Genomic DNA, 17972 nt, shown 5'->3' with positions numbered 1-17972 from the left:
CCTGATCCATGAGATCATTGAGTGTAATGTCTAAAGTTTGATTTTGATGTAATTTGATCTAATATTTAATCATTTTTAAAATGTTGCAAAAACAATAGTCCCTGAAATTATCACATTTATTTTGAGACAAATTATTATTTTATAAATTATTTAATTTTACAACTGTCCAATAAGTGAAAGGATAGAATTTGGTGTAAAAAGCCCCCGTTGCAGGGGCTGAAGACCCCCATAATGTTTTTATTAAGTGGGGCTACTAGGGTACTGTATGTGCGACAGAAACTAACTTTTAAAAAGAAACCTACCCTGAGAAATATTTACTGGAGTAAAGAGTGACAACATGCTCTTGTCTTCCCTACTTTAAATTCTCGTGTGAATATAGATGGGGAAAAACAAAGTGTTGAATTAAATATTGATGCAGGGTTACTTCTAAATTATGAGTGTAGTCGGTGGCAGTATCGACTCTCAAGTGTTTGGGTGCTGAACCTTTGCGTCCAGAGTTGAGCGCGTGTGCCTGTCTGATAACACAATCTAAGTGCTCGAGCTCTACACGCGACTCTCTCGTGACAGCGACATACTGTATGTATGCGTGAACACAACACCCGCGCCCAAACTACGTAGGCAGAGTGCCTGTTTACAAGCATTCGTGATGACAACTTCATGGTCCAATTTAAATACCAAAGGAAAGTAACGTGACTGCTTCATAGGACTCAGATATCCAATATGGGAAGTCTCTCGATACAAACACCCACCGCGACTGAACAGAACGCGGCGCTGCTCGCGGACCGGAAACTTTCGATGGAGGTGCGAACTGCGAGAAAAGACGTTCATCACAGGTAAGAACAGGTGGATTTACACAGCCTTCGGTTGGCCAATTTAATACTTGTGCGTCAATTTTGTCCTTTGAGGACAAAAATATCCGCGTCAAAAAACTGCCATAATAATATTATATATTAATAATATTTTCCACTTTCAATGAGTTAATATTTTTAGCCAACATCGGTCCTTATCGCAACTACCAAATATTCATTCATTTTCAGGATTTTAACCCTTTAAATGCCAGTTTGTTTATATAATGCCACTGTTGTTTTTTTATGAAAAAAAAAAAAAATTATTATTTTCCATGTACTAAATGCTATGAATTATCACAGTCTGGGATATGTCAATGATTAGCAACAACATTGCTACCTATACAAAGCTTAATAATTTTTCCGAACAAAAAGAACAAATCATTAAACTGCATAAAGTACATATTAATGGGCTGACAACAGGGTAAACTAATTTCTCAGTAAATCATATTTTGATTTCTTTGTATTCTATTTAGGTAGTTTATTCTGTTTATTTGCTTACAGTCTTGCATGTTTATCTATTTAATCATCAATGCATTATAATCTTAATTGTCACCATTCTCTTTATTTAGTCATAGTCATAACACAAACACAAACACACACCCAAACACACCTATTTAAGGTATTTAACAGTGCTATATATCAGCCCAGGTTGTTGTTAGACTTAAGAAATCAAGTGTGTCATCAAAGCATAGTTGCATGGTACTTTAATTTACATACTCTATTTCATTGCAAATGACTAATGCTGGTTTCATCAAACTTGATTTACACCTTTCAGTGAACTCGAGTCAATGAGCCATAAATTATTTACTGAAATAAAAATGTCCATGACACTTCATGCAACTATTTTAAATCCAAGGGATCAGTTGAATTATATTCTGAATTGGTCAGTTGGCAGTAATTAGCTCTAACAAAAAGACATTTAAAGGAATCACATACAGTGCATAGTTGTTTCTCAGACAGAGGAAGCTTTTAGTGGTAAAAATGACTACAAATTACAATTAGTCACTTAATATAAGAAAACAATCAACATTTAAAATATCAATTTATTAATTTTACCTACTTAAATTAAGTTGTATTTTCTACTATTTTTAGATTTTTTAGTCATTATCATTTCATTCCAGTCATTATAATGTGACTGGTTTACAAAGAGATACTGGCAAAAAGAGTGTCTGCCAGTTAGTGGCTGTAATTTGGGCTTAACTGTACGTCTTTATGCCTTTTAAAATGCCTTTTACCTCACACCAGCTGGATTAATGTCAAATGTGGGGGACCTGATAAGAACAGACCTAAACTGTGCTAACATGATGTATAGGACACTGTGATAAGCATTGAAAATGATAAAGGAATCAGTGAGTTTAACGGGATATATTACCCCAAAGTTAATGCAATATATTATTGCCGTCAAGTTTAAATGCATCTCTATGACAGCTGTATTGACAGTGCACAGTTCATCTAAAGCTCCAAAAGTCCTTTATGTTTTCTGTCCATTTTCTGATTATTAAATTCAACCTATCAGATAAAAGATATTTCCTATGTTTTCATTTAGGGTATTTGTGAATCGGAGTTTGAAACTTGAAAACATGAAGTGCTTTGGCTTTGACATGGATTACACTTTAGCAGGTGAGTGAATTTATTGTGCCTTTGGAAGTTGTCAGACTATGTGTGAAGTGGTTCACGGTAACTATTTTGTTTTGACAGTGTACAAATCTCCCGAGTATGAGAGTATGGGCTTTGAGTTGCTCCGGGACAGACTTGTGTCAATTGGCTACCCACACGAGCTACTGGGCTATACATACGACCCCACCTTCCCGACACGGTAAGTGTGACTCTGTGTAAATGGGTCTGGATTTAGGCTATATTGGATCAGTGAGCTCATGGTAAAGTCTTTTGTCGAGGGTAGATGTGTGGGGGGATACAATAGAGAAGCAGAACATTCAATGTGTGAACATGGACAAGAAAATGATGAAATGAAAAGTGAGTGAAATGATATTGTAATCAGACAAGGTTTTTAAGGTGAATAGATGGAGGTTTTAATAAGTAAAACGTACTTCCCTAACATAAAACTTTAGCTTAGGCCTAACCAATAGTGTTCAAAAAGATAAATGGGTGGTGAACAATACAGACATCCTTACCCTAAACCAACACCTAAACCTAAACCTAACAGTTTTAAAAGCAAATTTGACATGAAAAGCACATTAACTGAAGCAACCACGTTATTTTGTGTCACTTATATGGCACTTTTGCTTCATTTTCACTTCACGTGTCCTTGGATGGACTCGAGGTTCGGCCTCCAAATCCAAAGTCCAACAATCTATCAGGTAAGCTACCGCAGAAATTAATCACATTAGAATAAGTGTGTAAATGTAGGTGGTTCAGTAAAACAAGCATTAAAATGTATCGTTTGTTTTGGTATAGTAACATAGCAGGGTATGAGCAATAGAGTGAAAAATAAGTAAGGGATAATGTACAGTCAGCCAGTTGTTATCGCACAATAAACCCTGACAGGGTGATCAGGACTTGTATCACCCTAAAGCGGTTTATTTTGTGATAACAACCGACTGACTGTACATTTTCCCACTTATTACAAGGCTACTAACCAAATAAATAAATACATGGACATAAAATATTATTTGCGTTAAAATTATGTAATTTGAGAAGAAAGAAATTGCTGAACAGCTGATATCAACCTCCGGTTTGTGTCTTGGTTCTGTTGGTGGATTCTTTTTGTGAAAATGACCGTCTGACTCCTCATTATTCAGCCTATTACAAGACTTCTTGCCAGATAAACAAATAAATGGACCAGTTGACTTTATTTGATTTGCGTTGAAATTGCGTAATTATGTGAGAAGAAATAAATCGCTGAACAGCTGAAATCAACCTCTGGTTTTCTGTTGTTTTCTGTTGGTGTTTGTTTTGTGAAAATGGCCGTCTGCCTCCTCATTATCTAGGCTATAACAAGACTACTTGCCAAATAAACAAATAAATGTACATGAAACATTGATATGAGTTGAAAATATTTTATTACATTATTTGAAGAGATCACTTTGCAATCTCTTCAAATAAAGTATTTTAAACTCAGATCAATGTTTCATGTCCATTTATTTGTTTATTTGGCAAGAAGTCTTGTAATAGCCTAGATAATGATCAAAGAAGAAGGAGAGACGGCTTGCAAGGACCCGGATGAGCGGTCTGATACATGGAGCTGCAGTTGTTACAGAGCAATAACAGTCCGCTAGATGGCGCCATTGACCAATCAGAATAGAGTATTCCAGGTCGCCGTGTAGTGTTTATAAAATCTTAAACAGCCATGGTATCCATGATTTGTGTGAAAGTGAATAAAATGTACAGTTTTTGTAGCGTCTATAGTGTTAATTTCACCAAGAAACTGTGGCAAAACATAGAAAGCGGCACATAAATGTCAGTTTGCAAAAATGTAGTTATAGTAATGTTCATTCTATGAGACTAGGTTGGAATTTTCATGTGCATGTAAAAGCAGTCACTGAGATTTATTTTATTTCACTAGAATAAACTTAGTATTTCTAGAATTAGCTAATGCATACACATGTTTTTAATATGCTGAAAAGCAATAACAAATAAGAATTTCTGACTGGAAAAGAAGTGGACCTCAGGTCTCCTACCTTAGGTTCCCTTTCGAGTCAGAAATCAGTCCGTTTGTTGTCGCTTTTCAGAAATATCTGAAAATAGAAATATCCAGTCATTACACTGGCCTCAAGAGTCTTATAAAAGCAGAGGGTCACTAGAAGTAATTATTAAAATGGACTGACTACCAAATTCAGGCAATTAAACTCTCTACTCACTGGTACTGCAAGTGGAAAATTTTAATATGATTGAAGTCTTGTTTCAACTCCTGAGAGGCCCATATTTTCTCTTCAATATTTTGCCGTAGATCATTCCCATACTCTCTTTCAACATTCTGTCTCTTTCTCATTTCCTCTCCAGAGGCCTGGTGTATGACACCACTTATGGCAACCTGTTGAAAATAGACTCCAATGGGAACATCCTGGTGTGCACTCATGGCTTTGAGTACCTCAGAGGGTGAGTGAGAAGATTCATTGTGGTACAGGTCAATGGTGTATTGAGTCAGAGATTGCTCGCAAATGCCCCCTGAACCTTTTTCTGACAACAGAAAATTCGAACAAAGTAGAATGCTGTGTGGGAAATAAAAAGAGAATGGGGGGTATATTGAAAGCCAATAAACCAAATGTGAAAGGAGGACTGGATTGAAATTGTTTTACCCAAGCGTGATAATGCAACCTCCGATTTGTGCTCGCCATTGTTTATGTGATCACGATTACTTCCTGGTTTCCACAGGACCAGAACCCGTGTCTCTGAGATTGCTTGCGCAGCGCATTATTAGTAGTGCTAGACAGAAAGATGAACATATTTGAATTTATGCAACATTTCTGATGGGGATGGTGCTTGTCAGCAATTCAGCAGAATGGGTCGACTTCTGGGTAGCCTACTGTACGTGAAGGTTCGGAAGCAACATGTACAGTTGAAGTCAGAAGTTTACGTACACTTAGGCTGAAGTCATAAAAACTCATTTTTTAACCCCTCCACAGATTTAATATTAACAAACTATAGTTTTGGCAAGTCATTTAGGAGATCTACTTTGTGCATGACAAGACATTTTTCCAACAATCGTTTACAGACAGGTTGTTTCACTTTAAACTGACTATATCATAATTCCAGTGGGTCAGAAATTTACATACACTAAGTTAACTGTGCCTTTATGCAGCTTGTAAAATTCCAGAAAATGATGTCAAGCCTTTAGAGAATTAGCCAGTTAGCTTCTGGTAGGAGGTGTACTGAAATGGAGGTGTATCTGTGGATGTATTTTAAGGCCTACCTTCAAACTCAGTGCCTCTTTGCTTGACATCATGGGAAAATCAAAAGAAATCAGCCAAGACCTCAGAAAAAAAAATTGTGGACCTCCACAAGTCTGGTTCATCCTTGGGAGCAATTTCCAAATGCCTGAAGGTACCACATTCATCAATTGTATACTTCCTGTGTGATCATGTTGAGCAGAAAGACATATCAAAGAGTTTGTCCTTTTTGTTTTTATAGCCAATATACTTTAGCCAACTTTAATTTTGAGGGTTGAGCGCCTTATTTCTCTGACATTTTGTTGAATATTTTTTTTTATTATTTCTTTTAAAGCCCTATTTTGTACTATATTCATGGAAAGTTTCTTATGTGAGACCTAATCACTCTATTTAGGTCAAACACAGATGATGTAATCAACTCACAAATACTGTATATGAGTAGTGTATTTATATCCTTTCACGTGGTGTAGAAGGGAGTTTGACAATGAGTTGTGGAGTGTAGATTTGGTTTATGGGGTTCCTGGTTTCCCATTATGGGTTTCATTAGACAGATAAAAAAAGGTTGAGGATTAAAAGAGGCATAACTTGCCCATTTACCTTTGGCTGATACCAAAATATTTCAGGATCTGGGTATTTTTACAGTCACCTATAGTGGTCCACTTAAAAATCTCTGAACCAAGGCCTGGCTCTCCTTTTAAAACATGCAACCAGATTTACGTGCGCATGATTTACATTTGAACATATTTATAAAAGATAGGTTATGAATAAGGTACAGTGGCTGTATCACCTCAGTCCCATGCTGCAAAATACAGCATAAACCAGGTGGTTTTCTGGTTTTAGCTGGTTTAAACTGGTCTAACTTGTCTAGCAGCCTAACAATCAAAATAGACCAACCTTACTACTTTATGCTGGTTTAAGCTAGTGTTTCAGCAGGATTGACACCCTAAATGAGTATCCTTACAAATGAGACAGCATAATACAAGGGGTTTTAACAGGCGCCACCCCGGCATGGGGTTTTGTAGGCACGGTTTTATTTAGCAAGTGATCAGTTATTAAGAACAGTAGTTAAAGGTCTGGTTATTGTTATGCAAATTCGTAGGGTGTGTGAGTGTCCATATGCAGCATTATTATAGATAATTGCACTTATCTATCTGTTTGTATTCTCATCAAGATATGTCTGTTTTCAGAGATCAGGTAGATGGGTATTATCCAAATAAGTTCATCCAGAGAGACGACACTGAACGCTTCTACATCCTCAATACACTCTTCAACCTATCAGGTACAATGACATGTACACATTCATCCAAACATGAAAATCCTGCCATCATTTACTCACCCTTATGTTGTTCCAAACCTGCATGACTTTCTTTCTTCCATGTTCTTATTCCTTTTCACAGAGACATATCTGTATGCATGCCTTGTTGACTTCTTCACCAAAAGCACCAGATACAAAAAGTAAGTGAACTATACGTAATTGTCCCAGTAACAGCTTAAAATATTCACTAGGCATATGATAAAACATGTAGTGACCAAAGGGGCAGTGAGTTTTGCACAGGAAAGCACCATATTTGTATTGAAGCTTGCTGGAAAAATATTTCACAGCCACCCCTGTTGAGCATGTGACTTTAAGAATTGTCCAACAGATTTTCTAATTTCTGTCTATTTTTCTCCTATTTAGTCAACAGAAAGGGTTTAAACACGGTGACTTGTTCATGTCATACCGGAGCATGTTTCAGGATGTGCGGGATGCCATGGATTACCTTCATGACACTGTAAATTGAACAAAACTTTTCACTAACATTTGTATGCTGATGTGGTTATTTTATGTTATTACTAGCATACAGGCTACTTACTATAGTTTCCAAGGACTATAATTTATTTAAGTGTGGTAGTGTTGCTTGTCACTTGTTACCACAATAACGAGCTTGATTTCATGAAAATTATGTGACTCTGGCCACATTTTTTAATTATGACATGTGGTTCATTTTGCATATCGCTGCAGTTTGGAGGTGAAATGTCCACTGTTTAGCGCTAAAAGCGTGTTTAGTGTTCTCCCAAACAGATCAACAAAACCTACCTACCCTAAACCTTAAACCTTAATCTAACCAATAGTGTCATAAAAAGCAAATGTGAGATATTTTGTGATGCTATGTCATTTTGTGGTGTTCCTATGACACATTCGGTTTACATGTCGACTTGCATGCTCAGGATTTGTATACCGGTCATTTGCATCGCAGGTAGGCATGTCATAAAATTTCGAGATGTTGATTATTGATCAGCATGCTATTTTATCTATGTATTTTGACATTGATATATCAACATTAGCCGACATTTAAATTAAAAGCCTAATTTGTGTGCTTTCCAACTCACTCAGTAAGGCTTCTGTTGAATGTCTGATGAAGTAACATTGGGAGACCACAAGAGGGTGATATAACATTTACTGAAGCAGTTCGCAAGGCACAGGTATCACAGGTATCAAGGACTGGTATTTTAGAGCTTCTTGCACAGGACACATACACACAAAAGTTGCAAAGGTTTTTGTACTTCTTCAAGAATGAAAGTGACGTTGATGAGTTTGTAGGTTAGTGTATGAAACTGGTGTAAATGCGCAAAATGAACGATTAGAAATGGTGATGTTTATTATGCAATTTTTCTGTATGTATCTTTGAAGAGGATTCATTCAAGCTGTCAAACCACAAAGAGACATACTTGCAACTGAAAATACATTGTGTAGGCTCTATGAAAGATACATATATACAATATATCATCCACTGATGGCTAGAGTAAATAATCTTTGTCCTTTAATAATGATTTGAGTCGAATTTAATGGAAAACTATGCGAGTTGCGCTCAGAGGCACTGCATATTTTTGAGTGAAGTAAACATTTTTGATGTGATAATCTAGTACTGTGTGAGGAACAGGGCGAAAAGTGTTTATGAACTAATAATCTGTTCTTTTCCTAGTGATTTATGAGAAAGGGAATAAAAGTTGTTGTTGTAGTGCCTCTAGTGTTCATTTCACCAGGAAACTGCAGCGATACGTACAACGAGCCATGTAAAAATCATTTTGCAAAAATCTAGGTACAGTAGCAGGTTTCTGAGAGAGGTTGGCATTAACATGTTTCCTGCCGATTTTGTTATAAGTGCAGTACAACACGGTCATCATGTTATTTTCCCCTTAGGGCTCTTTGAAAGAGAGAACTTTGAAGAACCTGGACAAGTATGTTATGAAAGATGTAAGTAATAATTAGTTGCCTATAGTTTTTTACTCATTGCCTTAGAGAAATAGTATATAGTATTCTAATCATCAACAATGTTATATAATTCTTACATTTTAGATATGTCTGTGCCTATGAGATCCATTCTTTATATAGCAAATTTCTTTGGTATTACTGATACATTTATACACACAAACAAACATCTTATTTTGTTTTCATTTAGCCAAGACTCCCTGTGTTACTTAGCCGCATCAAAGAGGTTGCCAAAGTTTTCCTGGCCACCAACAGCGACTTCAATTACACAGAGGTAAAGAGAGTACCAGCCCCTTAGAAATAATTTAAATAGGCATGGACAGGCTACTATTACTTTAAATGTTAATAATCACACAGTATTACTTCTTTTCTCCAATTAGGGTATTATGAAATACTTATTAGATTCCTCGGTTGGTTCAAAGGTGAGTAGACTGAATATTTGTTTTAACTTTGTTACTTCTACGGCTGTAAGCTTCTGACACTGAAACATTTATCTGCTATATTTTTTGAGCCTCAGAAAACACCTTTCTGACTATTCTCTGTCTCATCCACGGAAAAGGTTTTTTGGATTTTGAAATAATGAATTCTAAAGGTGCGAGAGAACATCATACTTTTCTTGTCTAGAACCCCAAAAAATCCTGGCGTTCCTACTTTGATCTGGTGGTGGTGGACACAAAGAAGCCCTTGTTCTTTGCAGGGGGGACAGTGTTACGGCAAGTAGACACGGTGAGGTTTTTTGGGGTTATTTACCCTGCATTTATTTGCTGTACCCATGAATATAATTATAGATAATACCATAAAGATTTTTATGTTAGATAGGCTGTATCTTTAAATGAAACACAGTACATGTCATTTAAAAATAAAATGTTTACTTTTTGTTTTAAAAACTTTTAATTCAGGTATGATACAAAGTGGTTATTAAAGTAAAAGCTATTATACACAATTACTCACAAATTATGAGAATACTAAAAGGATAAATCTCATAAACCCTGTTAGGAAACTTTCTGGGACATAGTTTACCCCAAAATAATAATAAGGATTAAAAAAAATAGTAATTATATTAAGCATAAAGAAAATGTATTCTGACATTTCCTCTACCTAATTATTAATTATTGTGATGTGAAAATAGTATATTAAATTGTAAAATATGTGTGCTCATACATACATACATACATACATACATACATGGTAGTAACTGTTGTGCTGATGAAAAAAAATTGTCTAGAGTAGACAGGATGATTTTTTTTTACTGTACTACAGTGTGGTGATGGGGGCGTGGCCAAGCGCTGGTTTGTGAATGGGGGGCGAGGCCAGGAGGAATGAATGGGAAGGACTCACCCCTGTATGTAATTTCCCTAACAGCTGTTCTGTGTTTCAGTGAGTGGTGTTGGGGAGATATAAAGGGAGATGGGAAGCCCAGAGTGGGGAGCTAATCCTGAGTGCAGTGTGTGTGTTTTGGAAGCTTCAGTGTCTGGCTGAAAAGCAGCAGTTTTACACTGGCCGCTGAAAAGCATTATTTTTGTTTGTGTTATGTCCAGAGTGTGTAAATAAACTCACGTGGTTCGCTAAAGCCAACTCCTGCTTCCTCCTTCCCATATCAAGATAGTTGTCACAGTGGTGCCGAAACCCGGGAATTGTGAGGATGGAACGTCGTCATGGAGTCCTCACCCTTCAGCGATCTCATCACCAGCATCCACCAAAACCACCATCAGACACTGCTTGAGCTGCGTCAGGAGCAGGAGCAGCACTTCCAGGCCTTCCAGGCTCGTTAGCTTTCGCCCAGCAGCTCCATGATGCCTGTCGCCGGTGGCTGCCGGCAGAGGAGCATGACGCCGACGAAGTGATAGATCTCGTGGTATTGGAATAGCTCATCGCCCGGTTGCCAAGAAGAACCATGGACCGGCAACTGGCGAACCCTGTTCTCTCTCTCTATCTCTCTCTTTCTTGCCTTTCCTCATCCCCTTTCCCTATTCCGGCTCCCCGTAGCCGAGGGTCCCTGTCCCCAAAACCGGTTGCTCGGACATGGGGTTTTCCTAATCCTCCTGTTTCCCCTGTGGCTGTCTCCTCTACCTCTGCAGCCACCGTGGCGGGCGTAAAACCTGGGCGGGTCTGCTGGCGCTGCGGGAATCCTGGGCATTTCCAGGACCATTGCCAGCTGATGGAGGTGGAGGCATTGGTTCAGATTCCTGATGCGCCACAGTCTGCTCCCGATCGAGCTGGGACGTACCGGATACTGGTGAGTATCCAAGGGGGTACATATCAAGCCTTGGTGGATTCAGTCTGTAATAAAATCTCAATTCATCAATACTTGGTTCAAGGCGGAGCTTTGGATGCAGCACGCTGGGTGAGGGTGATGTGTGTGCATGGAGAGGTTCACGATTATCGCTTAGTGACCATTATTATTCAATTTCGGGGACAAAAGCATAGTGTCGAGGCTGCAGTTAGTCACCGCCTCACCCATCCACTAATTTTGGGTATGAATTGGTCAGAATTTACAACTTTATTGAGGAGAATTTGTGTGGATGGGTCCTGAAATAAAGCGTATCGGTGTGTGATGGGCAATTCGCTGCCTGGGGAGGCAGAGCCGGGGCTGTCTACATCAGCTCCTTGTCAGGATGAAGCAACAGCTTCCCCTGCCCTTAGGGGATTCCCTGCAGGGGAATTCTCTCTGGAGCAGATGTGAGACAAGACCCTTATAAGCACGCTTTTGTGAAAGTGATTGACGATCAACGCCTCCAGCGTAGCACTCTCATACCCATATTTTTCCATTATTAAGGATCGGTTGTATTAAATGATGCAGGACTCTCAGACGAAGGAAGATACAACCCAATTGTTAGAACTGAAGAGCCGACAAGGAATGTTATTTCAGACGACTGATTATAATCCGATGGTGGGTCACTTAAGGCAGGAAAAAACACTGAACCATCTAATGGCCTGTTTCTATTGGCCGGGGATTCGCGGGGATGTTCACAGATGGTGTGCGTTGACCGTTGACATCCTACGGGAGAATTGGGAGGAGGGACCTTCAAACAGCAAAAACTAAATTCAATACATTCTTGACCTGAGAGCAAAACTCTGCACACTGGGGAAATTAACACAGGAGAATTTGCTCCAGGCTCAAGAACATCAAAGCCAAGGGGGCCTGGGTAGCTCAGCAAGTAAAGACGCTGACTACCACCCCTGGAGTCACGAGTTTGAATCCAGGGTATGCCGAGTGACTCCAGCCAGGTCTCCTAAGCAACCAAATTGGCCTGGTTGCTAGGGAGGGTAGAGTCACATGGGGTAACCTCCTCGTGGTCGCTATAGTGTGGTTCTCGCTCTCGGTGGGGCGCGTGGTGAGATGTGCGTGGAGGCTGCAGAGAATAGCGTGAAGCCTCCACATGTGCTGTGTCTCTGTGGTATCACACTCAACAAGCCATGTTTTAAGATGCGTGGATTGACGGTCTCAGATGCGGAGGCAACTGAGATTCGTCCTCCGCCACCCAGATTGAGGTGAGTCACTACGCCACCACGAGGACTTAGAGAGTGCATTGGGAATTGGGCATTCCAACTTGGGGAGAAAAGTGGAGAAACATTTTTTTTTTATAAATGTAAAAAAAAAAAAAAAAAAAAGAACGTCAAAGCCGGTTGCATAATAGGGGTACTCGGCTACAGGAATTTGCACAGGGAAATAAAGTCCATGTATTACTCCCCACATCGAGCTCTAAATTACTGGCCAAGTGGCAAGGGCCCTTTGAGGTCACACGGGGGGTTGGGGAAATCGATTATGAGGTTAAATGAATAGATAGAGGCAGAGCACGTCAGATTTACCACCTCAATCTCTTAAAACCATAGAGAGAGGCAGTCCCTGTGACTTTGCCGATGGTGATTTCGACAAGGGAGGAGCTCGGACCGGAGGTGAACATAAAAGCCACCGATCGAGTCACCCCGGTCACTTGCGGAGACCATCTCTCACCATCACAAGTCACGGAGGTTGCCAGATTGCAAGGAGACTTCTCCAACATGTTCTCGCCTCTTCCCTGTCGTACGAATCTCATAGAGCCCCATATCGAAACGACCCCAGGGGTAGTGGTACATAGTCGTCCCTGCCGATTACCCGAACACAAAAAAAAGTGGTTCGGGAGGAATTAAAGGCCATGCTAGTTATGGGGGTAATAGAAGAATCCCACAGTGACTGGGCCAGCCCGGTGGTGCTGGTTCTGAAGAGTGATGGCTCAGTCTGGTTCTGTGTGGATTATAGAAAAGTCAATGCGGTGTCTAAATTTGATGCATATCCAATGCCCCGTATTGTCGAACTGCTCGATTGGTTAGGCGTGGCTCGCTTTTATTTGACATCGGATTTGACAATGGGATACTGGCAGATCCCCTTAACTCCCATGTCCCGAGAAAAAAATAAATGGCATTTTCCACTCCGTTTGTATTACACCAATTTGTCACCCTTCTTTTCGGTTTGTTTGGGGCCCGAACCACGAAAGTGAAGGCTGCACTGTGTGGCGGACCATTGTTACATGCTCCTGACTTCTCCCTCCCTTTTAGTTTACAGACCGCGTGGATCACCCGTTGGTATCTAGCTCTCCAGCTGTTTAAGTTTGAGGTTGTCCACAGGCCAAGGGCGTAGATGGCTGTTGTGGATTTCCTCTCTAGAAATGAGGCCGGATGGAAGTGACAGGCCGGATGGCTCCCCGGCCTGAGTCAGGCGATGAGGGTATGTGGTGATGAGGGCATGACTGAGCGCTGGTTTGTGAATGGGGGTGAAGCCAGAAGGAATAAAGGGGAAGGACTCGCACCTGTATGTAATTTCCCTAACAGCTGTTCTGTGTTTCAGTGAGTGGTGTTGGGGAGATATAAAGGGAGACGTGAAGCCCAGAGAGGGGAGCTGAACCTGAGTGCAGTGTGTGTGTTGTGGAAGCTTCACTGTCTGACTGAAAAGCAGCAGTTTTATGTTGGCCGCTGAAAAGCGGTATTTTTGTTTGTGTTTTATGTCTAGAATGTGTAAATAAACTCACGTGGTTCGCTGAAGCTGACTCTTGCTTCCTCCCCATTTCAAGAAAGTTGTTATATACAGTAATGAGAATCTGAGATTTAACCATTTGAATTATGAGAATTACAATATCAAAAGTAAAACATCCAGATTAGATATTACAGTAATCAGAATTGGGGCAGGAATGTTGTCATGAAAATAATGTCACAAACTCACAATACATAAAAAATCTTAATGGTCTTAAAACAGACCGTACTTTTAAAATAGACTTTTACATTTAAGCAAAATGTTACTACTTAATTTATTTTTTATTTTTTCTGATGTGATATATTTACCCAGTTCTTGACTTTGTGAGATAAACCCAAACAAACATAGTAATAAATTATTTAAAATATAAGCTAACACTTTTGGCCATTTCCTCTCATTTTTAGAATCTTAGATTAATTATAAATCACATTGATTTAAGTGGATTATCACAGGAGATGTCTTTTCTGAGCTTGCATTGCACTTAAAGGAATAGTTCACCCAAAAATGAAAATGTGGGTGAATCAATATTTAAGACCTTTTTTCTATAAATTCTCCTCCCTATCCAGTAGGTGGCGATATGCACATAGACTACGAATCACCAAAAACAAAAAACACAAGAAAGTGAAAGTGGATAATTATAGTAAAAAAAGACTTAAATATTGACCTGTTTCTCACCTATACCTATCATATTGCTTCTGAAGGCATGGATTTAACCACTGGAGTCTTACTTTTATGTGGCCTTTCTATGCTTTTTGGATCTTCAAATTTTGGTCACCATTCACTTGAATTGTATGGACCAAAAGAGCTGAAATATTCTTCTAAAACTCTTTGTTTGTGTTCAGCAGAAGAAAGTCATACACATCTGGGCACTTTTGAAATGTATTCCACTACAGATTACAGAATACATGCTGTAAAATGTAATTTGTAACGTATTCCGTTAGATTACTCAAGGTCAGTAACGTATTCTAAATACTTTGGATTACTTCTTCAGCACTGGTAGATTTTTTAACTTGTTTTGACTATAAAAACTCTGCCAGTACAGTGAGACAAAATACACATGTTAAAAATACATTCTCTGAAAAACCTAAATATCTTATGCAGTGTTGTTTCTAAAACAAGATGAATCAAACTGATCTTGTTTTAAGGATTTTTAGATATTTTTTACAGTTCAAATGCACTTTGGATCGCATCATTTATATGTATAAATGTTTTCCATCTGAAAGGACTAAATATTAAATGAAACAAATGACAATAAAATGCAAAGTAATCTCTTCAGTAATCAAAATACTTTTTGAATGTAACTGTATTCTAATTACCAATGATTTAAATTGTAACTGTAGTGGAATACAGTTACTTATATTTTGTATTTTAAATATGTAATCCCGTTACATGTATTCCGTTACTCCCCAACCCTGCATCTGGAATAACATAAGGGTGGGTAAATGATGAGAGAATTTTCATTTTTGGGTGAACTATCCTTTTAAATCATGTCATACCCCTGATGTAGGACACTGGCAAGCTGCGTATTGGAACATACACTGGAGACCTGCAGCACGGGACAGTGTATTCAGGAGGTAAAGAATTTCACTTCAAGGGAAAAGTTGTTGAAATGTTTTTGAAGGCACTCCTTTTGCTTACATCAGTTATCCTTGTTCAACCCCTCTCTTAGGGTCTTCTGACATTGTGTGTGATTTGCTGGATGTTAGGGGGAAAGACATTCTCTATATTGGGGATCATATCTTTGGGGACATTCTCAAGTCAAAGAAACGGCAGGGCTGGAAGACGTTTTTGGTGGTTCCCGAGCTAGCTAAGGAGCTACATGTGTGGGCAGACAAAACCGGTGAATGTTTATCTAATAAGTTCATAAAGTATATAGTATGTAAATAAAATACAAAACAAATACAAGAAGAAAAAAATCTTCATTAACCAAAATCAGGTCTTTCCAATGCGGTTTGCAAAGTTGACATCTGTGGAGCTGAAATACTCTTTGAACTCATCTTTTTGAACAGGTATGTTTGAGGAGCTGAGACATCTTGACATCTTCCTTGCAGACTTATACCAGTAAGTATGAATTTATCTCGTATCATTAAGTCTGCTTCAACAAAATCAATATCATCCCAACTGTCTCATGTTAAATGAGTCAGTGATCAAATCCAGGTTGCAATACATGGCATGATAGATAGATGGCGATAGAGTACTTCATATACACGTTTACTTGCACATCTTTGCGCAGACATCCCATTCACATTTATTATTCTAAAAAAGAATAATAATAATTTAAAAAAAAAGCCAATTAGATTTGCTATATTTAAGACATTATTCATGCCCTTTTTGTTGGGTTTTGGTACATTTTTATGGTCACTTTTTGATTGCAAAACATGATGCACACACAAATATTTAAATTTAATCTGACCTCTCGCTTTGTCCCATCAGGCATTTAGACAGTGAAAGTCGAGAGTGCCCAGATATCAGTGCCATTCAAAGCAGGATAAAGGCAAGTTCACCATATCTTCTCCATGTAAAACACCTTGGCTTTTAATTCTGTTTATGCCTGAGTATTGTTACATTCTTCACTTAAGCTATCGGCATGCTGTTATTATAGATGGTGACATATGGCATGGATTTGTGCTATGGGAAAATGGGCAGCCTTTTACGCTGCGGTTCCACTAAAACTCTCTTCGCCAGTCAGTTATTGCGCTATGCAGATATATATGCAACCTCCTGCCTCAACCTCCTAAACTACCCCTTCAGCTATCTCTTCAGAGCCCCACATGTCCTGGTAAGCTTTCCGATACAGCCATTTTATCTAAATGCCTAAGCCATTAAACATTTGTTAATGGTTCTATAAATATAAGAGTGACATTTTAAGGCTTCTGAATTGATTTCAGAAAGATAAAGAACAAATTTATAGAGTACCAACAATAAAAATATATGAAAGTTATTGCTTTAATTCAAATATGAAACTAGATTGCATATCAAACAAACACTTTTTCAAGCAAAATATTCCAATATTGTATATGACTGACTTAGGTAATCTTTTTTTGGTCAGTTACCTCATGAGGCCGCTGTTGAGCTTCAAACAAGGGAGCAGACCACATCAGAGCTCTCCACCAATCACACTCTCCAAACCACAGACACCAAGGTTTGAATCACACACATCTTGTTTTTATTCTGCATCTTTTTAGTATATTTCTATAATGCATTAGACCCAAAAATCATGATTTGCATTAATGATTTAAATATTAGAGCAATATTTCCATTAAAATAATTACTTGTTAATCTAAAATGTCAATTGGTTTTCCTTTACTAAACATATATATATATATATATATATATATATATATATATATATATATATATATATATATATATATATCTGATACCTTTTCCATACAGCGGCAATGCGAGTGTGACAATGGCAACTGTGGACAAGATGATAATTGTGCCCGAAATTATCCTGTTGCCCAGATAGAAACATGAGGACTGATGCAGGGTTTTTTTTTTTTTTTTTAAATCACTGTAAATATGAACGTTTTGTGTGTGTGTGTGTGTGTTTTACTTCTACAATATCCATTCCTGCCTCAAATTAACTGATATATGTAGCTTGTCTAGTCAAGTTTGTATTGCAGTGTGTGATGCCGTAATTGTTTTTCCATTTGTATAGCAAGTATAAAATCTTAATTTAACCATTTTATAAGAATTTGATATTGAATATATGCCAAGACACATCTGATATTTTGATAAGATGGTAACATTTTGTGTGTGGGTCATGAAAGGAGGAAAACTGGGGAACTAGGTCACTCGAAAAGTTGACTGTGTCTCAGTCAAATGTTGATAAACGTATATCTTGTATAAATGGCCTTACAGTGAGTGCACCCTATTTACAATAAAACAGGGATGGATAGGTATAATAAAGGGTTCATTTTATAACTGAAAGTAGTGATTTTCAAACTGTTTGTATATTCTGCCTCTGATACTGATTTGAAAATTTATATTTTATGTATGCATTGTCCTCTGTT

At 38.3% G+C, this 17972-nt stretch overlaps 1 protein-coding gene across 1 annotated transcript; it reads left to right on the top strand.

The window, feature by feature from the left end:
* Positions 1 to 584: 584 nt before the first annotated feature.
* On the top strand, positions 585 to 17532 carry LOC127434013 (cytosolic purine 5'-nucleotidase-like). Its single transcript, XM_051686433.1, has 18 exons — positions 585 to 833; positions 2395 to 2468; positions 2547 to 2664; positions 4809 to 4904; positions 6883 to 6974; positions 7093 to 7150; positions 7374 to 7467; positions 8877 to 8930; positions 9136 to 9219; positions 9326 to 9367; positions 9570 to 9671; positions 15461 to 15527; positions 15623 to 15793; positions 15963 to 16014; positions 16387 to 16447; positions 16556 to 16732; positions 17003 to 17095; positions 17350 to 17532. Exons 1-18 carry the CDS (start codon positions 721 to 723, stop codon positions 17431 to 17433), a joined length of 1632 nt encoding a protein of 543 aa, XP_051542393.1. The 5' UTR covers positions 585 to 720; the 3' UTR covers positions 17434 to 17532.
* The last annotated feature ends 440 nt before the right edge of the window (positions 17533 to 17972 follow it).

This window comes from Myxocyprinus asiaticus, chromosome 43 (assembly GCF_019703515.2).
Source record: "Myxocyprinus asiaticus isolate MX2 ecotype Aquarium Trade chromosome 43, UBuf_Myxa_2, whole genome shotgun sequence".
NCBI classification, from domain to species: domain Eukaryota; kingdom Metazoa; phylum Chordata; class Actinopteri; order Cypriniformes; family Catostomidae; genus Myxocyprinus; species Myxocyprinus asiaticus.
Note: the sequence above shows the minus strand (reverse complement) of the source record. Positions and strands in the feature narration are given on the sequence as shown.

Coding starts and splice junctions, on each gene's coding strand:
- LOC127434013 (XM_051686433.1), top strand. CDS start 721: ATGGGAAGTCTCTCGATACAAACACCCACCGCGACTGAACAGAACGCG. Junction 4,905..6,882: donor GGCTTTGAGTACCTCAGAGG/GTGAGTGAGAAG, acceptor GTCTGTTTTCAG/AGATCAGGTAGATGGGTATT. Junction 9,368..9,569: donor ATTCCTCGGTTGGTTCAAAG/GTGAGTAGACTG, acceptor TTTCTTGTCTAG/AACCCCAAAAAATCCTGGCG.